General features: G+C 41.4%; 1 protein-coding gene across 1 annotated transcript; it reads left to right on the forward strand.

Annotated features, from left to right (window-relative positions):
* Positions 1-1927: 1927 nt before the first annotated feature.
* LOC146679748 (protein NLRC3-like) lies at positions 1928-11414 on the forward strand (the record flags this gene model as incomplete). Its single annotated transcript, XM_085450175.1, has 5 exons — positions 1928-3705; positions 4897-5070; positions 5284-5457; positions 5634-5807; positions 11124-11414. Coding segments are annotated over 5 exons (2493 nt in total), but the record flags the coding sequence as incomplete, so codon positions are not given.
* Positions 11415-11988: the final 574 nt, after the last annotated feature.

The following is an 11988-nucleotide window of genomic DNA, read 5'->3' on the forward strand; positions in this document are numbered from 1 at the left end:
GAGGTCAGAGAGCTGAACTCACTGAGTAACAGAAATAATTCTGCACTGACATTATAATCAGTGTTGACTCTGGTTGATTGTCTGACTGTGTTTGTGAGCTGAGAGGAAATGAAAATGAGTTTGTAACAAAAATCAGTTTTGTCCAGTTTTCCTGTAAAAAGCTGAACTCTAATCTAAGAGGATGTTACTGACAGGAAACAGCTGCATTATCTGCAGTCTGTGTGATCACAGCTGCTTCAATCATGTTTGTGTCTGCAGAGGTCAGAGGTCACAGTCTGCAGGCTCCAGCTGTCCGTCTGTGAGGAGTGACTGGTCCAAAGGAAACCCTCCAAACTTCAGTGGTGAACCTGGAGCAACGAGGTCAGAGAGCTGTGATGACTCCTTTACATGTTTGTGTTTCCTGGATAAATATGACCTGAAACATCCTCAGATTGTTACAAAGATTCATTAAAAAGAAAACAATGAAAGAGAAAAGATCCAAATGTTCGACTTGGTCATTTGCTGTTTGAGGACAGTGATGCTCATATCTGTGGGGAAAGTGTGACCTGAGTGGGTTCATGTTTGTCTTTAAAGAACAGAGCTGCTCTGATTCTCTTTGTGTCTGATCTGTTAAACAGTCTGAGAGGTCACACAGAGACCCAGCAGCTAAAGCCTGGATCATACTGGCTGCTGTTACTCCATCAGGACAACACTGAACCACAGTGGTGTGGATGTAGTGGATAAATCCCACCATACTGATGCTCAGAGTTAACCACAGGGAACAAAACCAGATGTTACCTTCAGATTGTGACCTTTGGAGTGGACGATGCAGATTTCAATAGAGAATAAATGTTGTTGTTTTTCAGCTGTGAAGAAAGAATCTAATTTTCTGAACTTAAGAATTTATGATGCTGGAAACAACATGGAGACTATAACACAACATTTCCACTGTGTTCATAGAATGAATGTAAAACTGTCAGACATTCATTAAATATGCAAAATGTCTACAGAAGCATCAGAGGGTCAGACGTGAAGCACTCAGTGATTTTGATCAAATGACTCATCAGTTATTGATCTGTACTACACTGATCTACCACGTTAGTAAAGCTGGTGTTCTGGTGGTGGAGGGAGACTCGGATCATGTTCTGGTTTTGGAGCAGTGATCTGCTGATGGTTCAGTTTGATGAGCTTCTTCAAAATCATCCCTGACATCACCACTGAAAGGACGTCCATGAAAACAGACTGAAAATTACTGATATGTTCACAATCTGAGAGTTTAAAGCTTGACAGACTTGATTCAGATGAAGTTATTTGAGCAGAAACTCCTGGATCTTTATCCTGTGTTGATCTAATCCTTCATGGTTCCTCCACAGAGTGGAGCAGCAGAGCTCAGAGGTTCCCAGTGGTCAGTCTGCCCAGCAGCATCAAACACAGCTGGACTCCATATTTATGGTCTGTACATGTACAACAACTACTGTTACATCTGTTCTGTTCACAGTCATCTCCATGCTGCTCTTTGTAGACCAGTGGATCGTCAGTGTGTCCAACATGGATCTGATGTTTGGCTCCATGATTTCAGTCTCATTGGCTCATTCATAAATATTCTGTTCCAGCTGCTGGAGGACAACATCATCACTTTTGTGAAGAACGAGCTGAAGGAGATCCAGAAGGTTCTGAGTCCAGGTTACCCAGAATGCTTAGAGAGTCAGAGGAGCAGCAGCAGAGAGGTGTTTGTGAAGATCACAGTGGACTTCCTGAGGAGAATGAAGCAGGAGGAGCTGGCTGACCGTCTGCAGAGCAGTAAGAGGATTTATCTAAAGATTTAAGCTGCTGGATAAATGAACATTTTCCAGAGATGGAAGATGGAGCAACATGTTTTAAAGATTAGTTCTTTTTGGAATTGAGTGTTTATTTTTCTTCTCATTCAGAACTTCAAGCTCCAGTTTGTCATCGTAACCTTAAATCCACCCTGAAGAAGAAGTTCCAGTGTGTGTTTGAGGGCATCGCTAAAGCAGGAAGCCCAACCCTCCTGAATCAGATCTACACAGAGCTCTACATCACAGAGGGAGGGACTGCAGAGGTCAATGATGAACATGAGGTCAGACAGATTGAAACAGCATCCAGGAAACCAGACAGACCAGAAACAACCATCAGACAAGAAGACATCTTTAAAGCCTCACCTGGAAGAGATGAACCAATCAGAACAGTGCTGACAAAGGGAGTGGCTGGCATTGGGAAAACAGTCTTAACACAGAAATACAGCCTGGACTGGGCTGAAGACAAAGCCAACCAGGACATCCAGTTCATATTTCCATTCACTTTCAGAGAGCTGAATGTGCTGAAAGAGGAAAAGTTCAGCTTGGTGGGACTTGTTCATCACTTCTTTACTGAAACCAAAGAAGCAGGAATCTGCAGCTTTGAAGACTTCCAGGTTGTGTTCATCTTTGATGGTCTGGATGAGTGTCGACTTCCTCTGGACTTCCACAAAACTACAATCCTAACTGACCCTAGAAAGTCCACCTCAGTGGATGTGCTGCTGATAAACCTCATCAGGGGGAAACTGCTTCCCTCTGCTCGCCTCTGGATAACCACACGACCTGCAGCAGCCAATCAGATCCCTCCTGACTGTGTTGGCATGGTGACAGAGGTCAGAGGGTTCACTGACCCACAGAAGGAGGAGTACTTCAGGAAGAGATTCAGAGATGAGGAGCAGGCCAGCAGCATCATCTCCCACATCAAGACATCACGAAGCCTCCACATCATGTGTCACATCCCAGTCTTCTGCTGGATCACTGCTACAGTTCTGGAGGATGTGCTGGAAACCAGAGAGGGAGGAGAGCTGCCCAACACCCTGACTGAGATGTACATCCACTTCCTGGTGGTTCAGGCCAAAGTGAAGAAGGTCAAGTATGATGGAGGAGCTGAGACAGATCCACACTGGAGTCCTGAGAGCAGGAAGATGATGGAGTCTCTGGGAAAACTGGCTTTTGATCAGCTGCAGAAAGGAAACCTGATCTTCTATGAATCAGACCTGACAGAGTGTGGCATCGATATCAGAGCAGCCTCAGTGTACTCAGGAGTGTTCACACAGATCTTTAAAGAGGAGAGAGGACTGTACCAGGACAAGGTGTTCTGCTTCATCCATCTGAGTGTTCAGGAGTTTCTGGCTGCTCTTCATGTCCATCTGACCTTCATCAACTCTGGACTCAATCTGCTGGAACAACAACAAACAACCTCCCAGAAGTCTGAAACAGGAGAATCTGCAAAGAAACACTTCTACCAGAGTGCTGTGAACAAGGCCTTACAGAGTCCAAATGGACACCTGGACTTGTTCCTCCGCTTCCTCCTGGGTCTTTCCCTGCAGACCAATCAGACTCTCCTACGAGCCCTGATGACACAGACAGGAAGTAGCTCACTGACCAATCAGGAAACAGTCCAGTACATCAAGGAGAAGCTCAGTAAGAATCTGTCTGCAGAGAAAAGCATCAATCTGATCCACTGTCTGAATGAACTGAATGATCGTTCTCTAGTGGAGGAGATCCAACAATACAGGACTTCAGGAAGTCTCTCCACAGGTAAACTGTCTCCTGCTCAGTGCTCAGCTCTGACCTTCATCTTACTGTCATCAGAAGAAGATCTGGATGAGTTTGACTTCAAGAAATACTCTGCTTCAGAGGAGGCTCTTCTGAGAATGCTGCCAGTGGTCAAAGCCTCCAACAAAGCTCTGTAAGTAAACATGTTGTCATCGCTTCATTGTTAAAATCATGGGAAATAAATCTGAAATGCTGAGTTCAAAGAGCACTGTAACATTTTTTTAAAATAGTAAATTAAATGATCATCAGTCACTCGGTAAATATATGGTAGTTTTAATGTTTCACTCCAGCATTTCTAAAACACACTTTGTTCTGTAACTCTTATCAAAGGACAATCCAGACCCAGCCTATAAGAACATGAGCTCTGATGCTTCAGCCCCTCTGACAGGTTTATTATCCTCAGCTTGTTCATTTGTCTCCAACTCCAGGAGTTTGGTTGTTTTATTCTAAAGCACAAACTTCACCTGCCAGACTTCACCTACATCTTTTTCTGATGTTCATAATTTAAGTTCAAGTTTGTATCTCACTTTCAGTGCACACCCTCCCTTTTTAAATATAAATCTCTGCTGTGCTGTCATGTTTTCATCCTGTATGGAGGGAGAAACTCGGTCTTCATTACTGAAATTGCCTCTAAGGTCGTGTTTCTTGTCAGTAACCATATGTAACTGTAAGGCTTCCATAACCAGTGTTATCACAGAATTACAGTGGGTTCACTCTGGGTCCTCTACAGTTTCTTCCCACTGTCCACAGACATGCAGTTAGGTTACCTGGTGATCTAAACTTCATGCAGGTGTGAGTGAGAGTGGTTGTCTGTCCCTCTGTGGGCTTAGTGGAAGAGACTGGATGGATCTCTGCTTTGTCTTTGATATATGCTGACAGCAAACATTCTCCATGAAGTCTGCATTTCAGCTCATCTCCTTTATACACACCTTTAACAGGAAGAGTTTTATACAGCTAGTGTTTAAAATCAAGTGTTATTCACAATACACAGGTAATGAGCATGATTATTGAATTACTAAAATTTTCTAAAATAATTGTTTTAGTTAATATTGTATGACAGTGTACACAGAATTATTAGCTCAGTAGGCAGAGTGGTCTCCCCATGATCATAAGGTCAGGGGTCGAATCCACCGAATAGTTACCTTGTGGTACCCCTGAGCAAGGTACCATCAAGGTACCAATCATGTGCACTGGACTGGTAGCACTCATAGTCTCATAGGTTTAAATAAATTTTTTAAAAAAAGGGTTCAACATATAAACAAATTTAATTTGATCACATATATTGTTTTTTTTTGTTTTTTGTTTTTTTTCCTTTCTCTCACAGACTGAGCAGCTGTAACGTCTCAGAGAAAGGCTGTGAAAATTTGCTGTCAGTGGTCAGCTCCCAGTCCTGTAGTCTGAGAGAGCTGGACCTGAGTACCAACAGCCTGAAGGCTTCAGCAGTAAAGCTTCTGTCTGCTGCAGTGGAGAGTCCACATGCCAAACTGAATGTTCTGAGGTCAGATCAATTTGTATTCTGTTTAGTTCTGTTTGTTTATGTGTTTGATGTTTGTTTTTGTTTATGTCTTTATCCAGTTATCCTTGTTTCATAGCATTTTTATTAATTTCAAAGTTAAACAGAAGTTTTACTAACCTGCTCAGCACAAGACAATAAGCTATTGCACCTTGATTACACTTTAACAACAATCTTTATTCATGTTTTTATCTTCAGACTTAACATCTGTGAACTCTCAGAGGAAAACTGTGAAGCTCTGTCCTCAGTTCTCAGCTCGCAGTCCTCTAGTCTGACAGAGCTGGACCTGAGTATCAGAAAGCTGCAGGATTCAGGAGTGAAGCTTCTGTCTGCTGGACTACAACGTTTAAACTGTAAACTGAATACTCTAAGGTCAGATCAGAAAACATTTAGTTTTTAGAATTATTAATTAAAGTTCATACATATGATGTTGTATCTTAGTATGTTTATGTTTCCTTTAAAAATAGAAAGTCAACATTTAATGTTGTGAAATGTATTAACAAACTCTACATGAGTACTTGTTTTATAGATTGTCTTTTATTTTTCAGACTGAGTGGCTGTAACCTGTCAGAGAGAAGCTGTGAAGCTCTGTGCTCAGTCCTCAGCTCCCAGTCCTCCAGTCTGAGAGAGCTGGACCTGAGTAACTCTGACCTGCAGGATTCAGGAGTGAAGCTTCTGTCCGCTGGACTAAAGAGTTCACAGTGTGCAGTGGAAACTCTCAGGTCAGGATTCAAACTTTTCCACAGATGATCATTTGAAATGTGATTTATATTATTGTATAAACAGGTAACTTTTACAGCTGTCAAGTGAACTTTTATTTACATTTGAGTGGATAATTGGACTCTGAATTACTAAAAGTTGTTATAGTCATGTCTCTGTTTATTTAAAAAAATACTTCATGCACTGCCTAATTTAAAGATTTAGGCTCCTTTGGGCCCATAATATATATATTTGATTTCTTTGTGAATGAAATTAGGAGGATATTGGCGACTGCTGATTGGCTCGCTGTTTGTTTTTTATTCACAGTACTTAATTTTAAAGGCTGATTTCTCAAAATGAGATGTTTATCTTTTCTTCTACAACACGTGGAGCCACCAAATCTTCTTGCTTGATTTATTCATTACAGTTTGATTTAAAGAATATTAGACTCGTAACATAATAAATATATTTATTTCACTTCTTCTTGAGAGAAAGAAAGGGATGACTGGGTGAGCTCCAGTGGTTCATCCCAGCAGAGAGAGCGGCACACTGGGCTGCAAATGATCACAGTAGTAATGGCCATAGTTTGATAAAACAGGCAGTCTTACCCTGTAGAAAATACAGGGTTCTGGTGCCGATGTGGGGGAGGGGAGTCGCCCGGTACTAACTACATACTACTAACTACCTCATCCAGATGTCTTCCCTACTAAACCTGATAAGAAGTAACTGCAGTAGCCTTATAGGTCAAATCAGTTTCACCTGTTAAAGTTAGCTCCACTATTAATTAGGGGTGGGGGAAAAAATCGATACTGTGTAGTATCGTGATATTTTGTTTGCTAATAATGTATCGATACAGGGACAGCAGAAATCGATATTTTGTTACAAACAATTTTTTCTCTGAAGTCAACATGCTCTGGAGTCAGAGCATGTTGACTTCAGAGCATGTTGATCCTTTTTCTGAGCAACAATCCTGACATTCCTTCACTGTCCAAATGTGTTTAACTTTTTTTTTGGCAGCAATAAACATGACAGTTTACTTATTTTAATTTAAGACATGTTTAATTTTAATTAAGTTTGAAACTTTTTTATTTAATGTAAAATTATATATTTTTTTAAATTTACTTTCAAATTCTTCAGTTGCTGAAGGGGCTGCATAGTTTTCATAAATTGCATAGTTCAGAATAGCTGTAATTGTACCAGATGGTTGCATTCAGTTAAGTTGGACTAGACTGTAATACAAACCGTTCAGTTTGTCAACAATAAAACTGACTGAAATGAGAGAAAGACTGAGTGTGAGACTTTGATATTAGATAAAATGAATATTGATAAAGTTTACCTTTATGTGCAGAATTTAAATATCGCAAAATATTTTAAAAAATCGCAATAATATCGTATCGTGCGTTAAGTATTGTGATAATATCGTATCGCGAGTTGTATGGTGATTCCCACCTCTACTATTAATGGTGTCACTTGTTATTTCTGGGATGAGTTTAGTAGCCTGAACAGCTGCTTAAAGGAAAGTAATTAAATAATAAAAATAACCTAAGTCCGGGGGAACCTGCAAGAGCTGTTTGCACAAAGAATAATGCTCAGACTTTGAGGTTTTATCGTTTTACACAAGGTTTAAAAATGAATGTCCACAATTGAATTGCAGAAATTGTTATTGAGCTAATACTGATGTAGTTGTTATCTTTGGTAAGGAGAGGTTGGAGGAAGGATGAGCACAGTCAGGCCTAAAGATGCTCTTAATAATAATAATGGATTGCATTTATATAGCGCTTTTCGAGACCCTCAAAGACCCTTTACAATCCCACTACAGGGAGTGCAGAATTATTAGGCAAGTTGTATTTTTGAGGAATAATTTTATTATTGAACAACAACCATGTTCTCAATGAACCCAAAAAACTCATTAATATCAAAGCTGAATGTTTTTGGAAGTAGTTTTTAGTTTGTTTGTAGTTTGAGCTATTTTAGGGGGATATCTGTGTGCGCAGGTGACTATTACTGTGCAGAATTATTAGGCAACTTAACAAAAAACAAATATATACCCATTTCATTTATTTATTTTTACCAGTGACACCAATATAACATCTCCACATTCACAAATATACATTTCTGACATTCAAAAACAAAACAAAAACAAATCAGCGACCAATATAGCCACCTTTCTTTGCAAGGACACTCAAAAGCCTGCCATCCATGGATCCTGTCAGTGTTTTGATCTGTTCACCATCAACATTGCGTGCAGCAGCAACCACAGCCTCCCAGACACTGTTCAGAGAGGTGTACTGTTTTCCCTCCTTGTAAATCTCACATTTGATGATGGACCACAGGTTCTCAATGGGGTTCAGATCAGGTGAACAAGGAGGCCATGTCATTAGTTTTTCTTCTTTTATACCCTTTCTTGCCAGCCACGCTGTGGAGTACTTGGACGCGTGTGATGGAGCATTGTCCTGCATGAAAATCATGTTTTTCTTGAAGGATGCAGACTTCTTCCTGTACCACTGCTTGAAGAAGGTGTCTTCCAGAAACTGGCAGTAGGACTGGGAGTTGAGCTTGACTCCATCCTCAACCCGAAAAGGCCCCACAAGCTCATCTTTGATGATACCAGCCCAAACCAGTACTCCACCTCCACCTTGCTGGTGTCTGAGTGGGACTGGAGCTCTCTGCCCTTTACCAATCCAGCCACGGGCCCATCCATCTGGCCCATCAAGACTCACTCTCATTTCATCAGTCCATAAAACCTTAGAAAAACCAGTCTTGAGATATTTCTTGGCCCAGTCTTGACGTTTCAGCTTGTGTGTCTTGTTCAGTGGTGGTCGTCTTTCAGCCTTTCTTACCTTGGCCATGTCTCTGAGTATTGCACACCTTGTGCTTTTGGGCACTCCAGTGATGTTGCAGCTCTGAAATATGGCCAAACTGGTGGCAAGTGGCATCTTGGCAGCTGCACGCTTGACTTTTCTCAGTTCATGGGCAGTTATTTGGCTCCTTGGTTTTTCCACACGCTTCTTGCGACCCTGTTGACTATTTTGAATGAAACGCTTGATTGTTCGATGATCACGCTTCAGAAGCTTTGCAATTTTGAGACTGCTGCATCCCTCTGCAAGATATCTCACTGTTTTTGACTTTTCTGAGCCTGTCAAGTCCTTCTTTTGACCCATTTTGCCAAAGGAAAGGACGTTACCTAATAATTATGCACACCTGATATAGGGTGTTGATGTCATTAGACCACACCCCTTCTCATTACAGAGATGCACATCACCTAATATGCTTAATTGGTAGTAGGCTTTCGAGCCTATACAGCTTGGAGTAAGACAACATGCATGAAGAGGATGATGTGGACAAAATACTCATTTGCCTAACAATTCTGCACTCCCTGTATTCATTCACTCTCACATTCACACACTGGTGGAGGTAAGCTACAGTTGTAGTGGTAGGTTAGGTTTTGCCCAAGGACAAAATGACCAAGACAGAGAGAGCTGGCTCATCAGACAGACAAGCTCATCTTGTAACCTACTGGTTCGCTGGTCAGCACACCAGCTGACTAGCGAACCGGCTAACTAGCACACCAGCTAACTAGCACACCGGCTAAATAGCAAATCAGCTAACTAGCAGACCAGCTAACGGCAGCCACAAGCTGAAGGACGATTAAATGTAGTGGAGATATCAGAGATGACACTGGTGTGTCCGATTCACTCTTTAGCACTCTGGTCACTCCGGTGTGTCAGCCAGAACACCACTGAAGGCCAAATGATCCCAGCATGTGGAATAAAGAGCTTAAGGTTTGGTTTGAGACACTTTATTCTTTCACTGATTGATTCTTGCGGCTGTGATCATGTGTGTGGTTTCTTACAAAAAGGAAGTACACAATACAAATACATGACAAATAAGATGAATAGATAAGTTACATATCCAGTTATATGTACGTACATCAGTATAGCTAATATAGCCATATATAAGGACAAAGATCACAGTACTATAATGCAGTAATGTTAAACACAAAGGTGTATATCTACATAAATCTGTCCTATCAGTGATCAGGGTACTGTAGTATACTTCCACTACATAAACTATAGAAACTAAACGACATTAGTGTGACTTTAAGTTACCATCAGTACAGACGAACTGATGGTAGTTGTACAAAATAAAGGCATTGCAATTATTGTGAAGGGCTTCCGGTTAAACTAAGATCAGCTGATTACCTCATAACAAATTGTTTGCTATAGAACGCAGCTCCCAGTCTTCATTAATATCATGTACTGTAACTCCCAAGTAACCATGGTTACCCAGCCACGCCCAGTAGTCTCCAGAGAGACCAACAGCTGGTGCACGTTGTAACGCCGTGGCTTTCATAGTCTCTCCTTTTTCTACAGCTCATGTGTTCTTCTTGTGATGGTGCGTCTTGAGGGAGGCTCATACATGCCGTCATTTGTTGATCCTAAGAACGTTCCTCAGACCGACTTCTTCAACAACACTAATCGGCCTGCAGTTTGTAGCTACTCACTTCACTGTGGTGTTTGTTAGCTTGTCTTTATTTGGTTTTATCCTGACTCCTCCCACAAGCTGATCCTACGTAGTCTGCCCAAGCCTCCCACCTCTGTTTGTTTGGGTGGTTTGTTTGCTGCCATCAACAGCGTGTAATGCATTTAAGTGATACTTCAGACATGAAGTACTGCGACAATAAAAAACTCAACTTTGCTTAAAAATAACTTTAGTTGTATCAACACTGCCCTCTGGAATAATTAGACTTTGGTGACAAACTGATGTGATCTCCATGTTTCCTTTGTTGGACTGTGGGCGAGTGTCAGAACTGAATGTACTGAGTAACATGTGGAGTTTAAATATGTGTCAGTTCCAGTTTTAGAGCTCTAAAGTGCAGCTATCATGTTAGGAATATGTTAGGAATAGACAGGAACACTGAGCACACTGAGGTCAAATCTTTATTTATCCAGTTCATCTGTAGGCTGAGCTCAGTCCATCCATTTAGTGAAATGATGTTTAAAGGTCTCCTTGTTCTGTGAGCGTGCACAGATCCTGAAGCAGAAAGCCTGGGTTAACAGAGAAATGATCATCACTGTGATGATGCTCACCATCTCTGACTGGGATTTGAGGTTTTGTCAAAGCAGCAAAGAAAGCCTGGCTATGTTGGACTGGGTGTGGAAGCAGCTCCCAGTTTGAGTTCAGGAGACAGACACCCTCTCTACTTTGACGATCAGCTTCAAACTTTCCTTTTTGATAAAACTTATAGTTAGAGCTGGATCAGGTGACCCTGAACCATCACTTAGTTATGCTGCTATAGAGATGGATAACAGATGGATTGTTGTTTTGTGTGTCTGCAGTCTGTCAGGCTGTCTGATCACAGAGGAAGGCTGTACTTCTCTGGCCTCAGCTCTGACCTCCAACCCCTCCCATCTGAGAGAGCTGGACCTGAGCTACAATCATCCAGGTCCCTCAGGAATGAAGCTTCTGTCGGCTGGACTGAAGGATCCAGGCTGGAGACTGGACACTCTCAGGTATGGAGAGAATGTCTGATATAGGAGGAAGAGCTGGAATCATTTCCTGTGTCTTTCACTCACTTCCTGTTTGTTTCCTGCAGATGAGACATGAACAATCACACATGCAGGAATATTTTCAGGGACAGACACACTAGTCTAGCTGGATAGTACATGGATATTTATGTAGGGGGTCTTCAAGGAGTCTGTTTGCAGGAACATTAATGATAACTGATAAGTCATGTTGAGAGTTTCATTAAAAGTAGACTTACAGTTAGGTAATATTTGGACAGAGACAACATTTTGTAACTTTAGATACAAGTATCAGCCATGTGTGTGTTTCCCATGCTGTATGTCCACAGTCACAGTGACAGTCAGTGACACTGACAGAAGGATGAAACAAGGCTGTGAATCATTTCAGTCTGTGTGTGTGACAAAGAGGCAGACAGGAGCAGCTAACATTTGGAAATGGAAGCTTACTGGAAACACTACATTCACGGCTGAATTCACAATAGATTTGTTCTCAAGTGCACATTTAGCAGCTAATGCTAATACTGTTTTCCCTTTGCTTTCTACAGCAGCTATTGCTAAGTAGGCCACTTTGCTCCGCTAAGGATTTGTGTGACCATGATGGAGACTCTGATAAGCTAATGCTGCTAAGCTAATGCTGTTTATGAGCCCTATTAGAATCAATATTTCATCTCATTCTGTT

Source organism: Copadichromis virginalis, unplaced genomic scaffold (assembly GCF_057382275.1).
Source record: "Copadichromis virginalis isolate Kocher_CV1m ecotype Utaka unplaced genomic scaffold, C_Virginalis_male_GT1.1 unmapped_scaffold_1, whole genome shotgun sequence".
NCBI classification, from domain to species: domain Eukaryota; kingdom Metazoa; phylum Chordata; class Actinopteri; order Cichliformes; family Cichlidae; genus Copadichromis; species Copadichromis virginalis.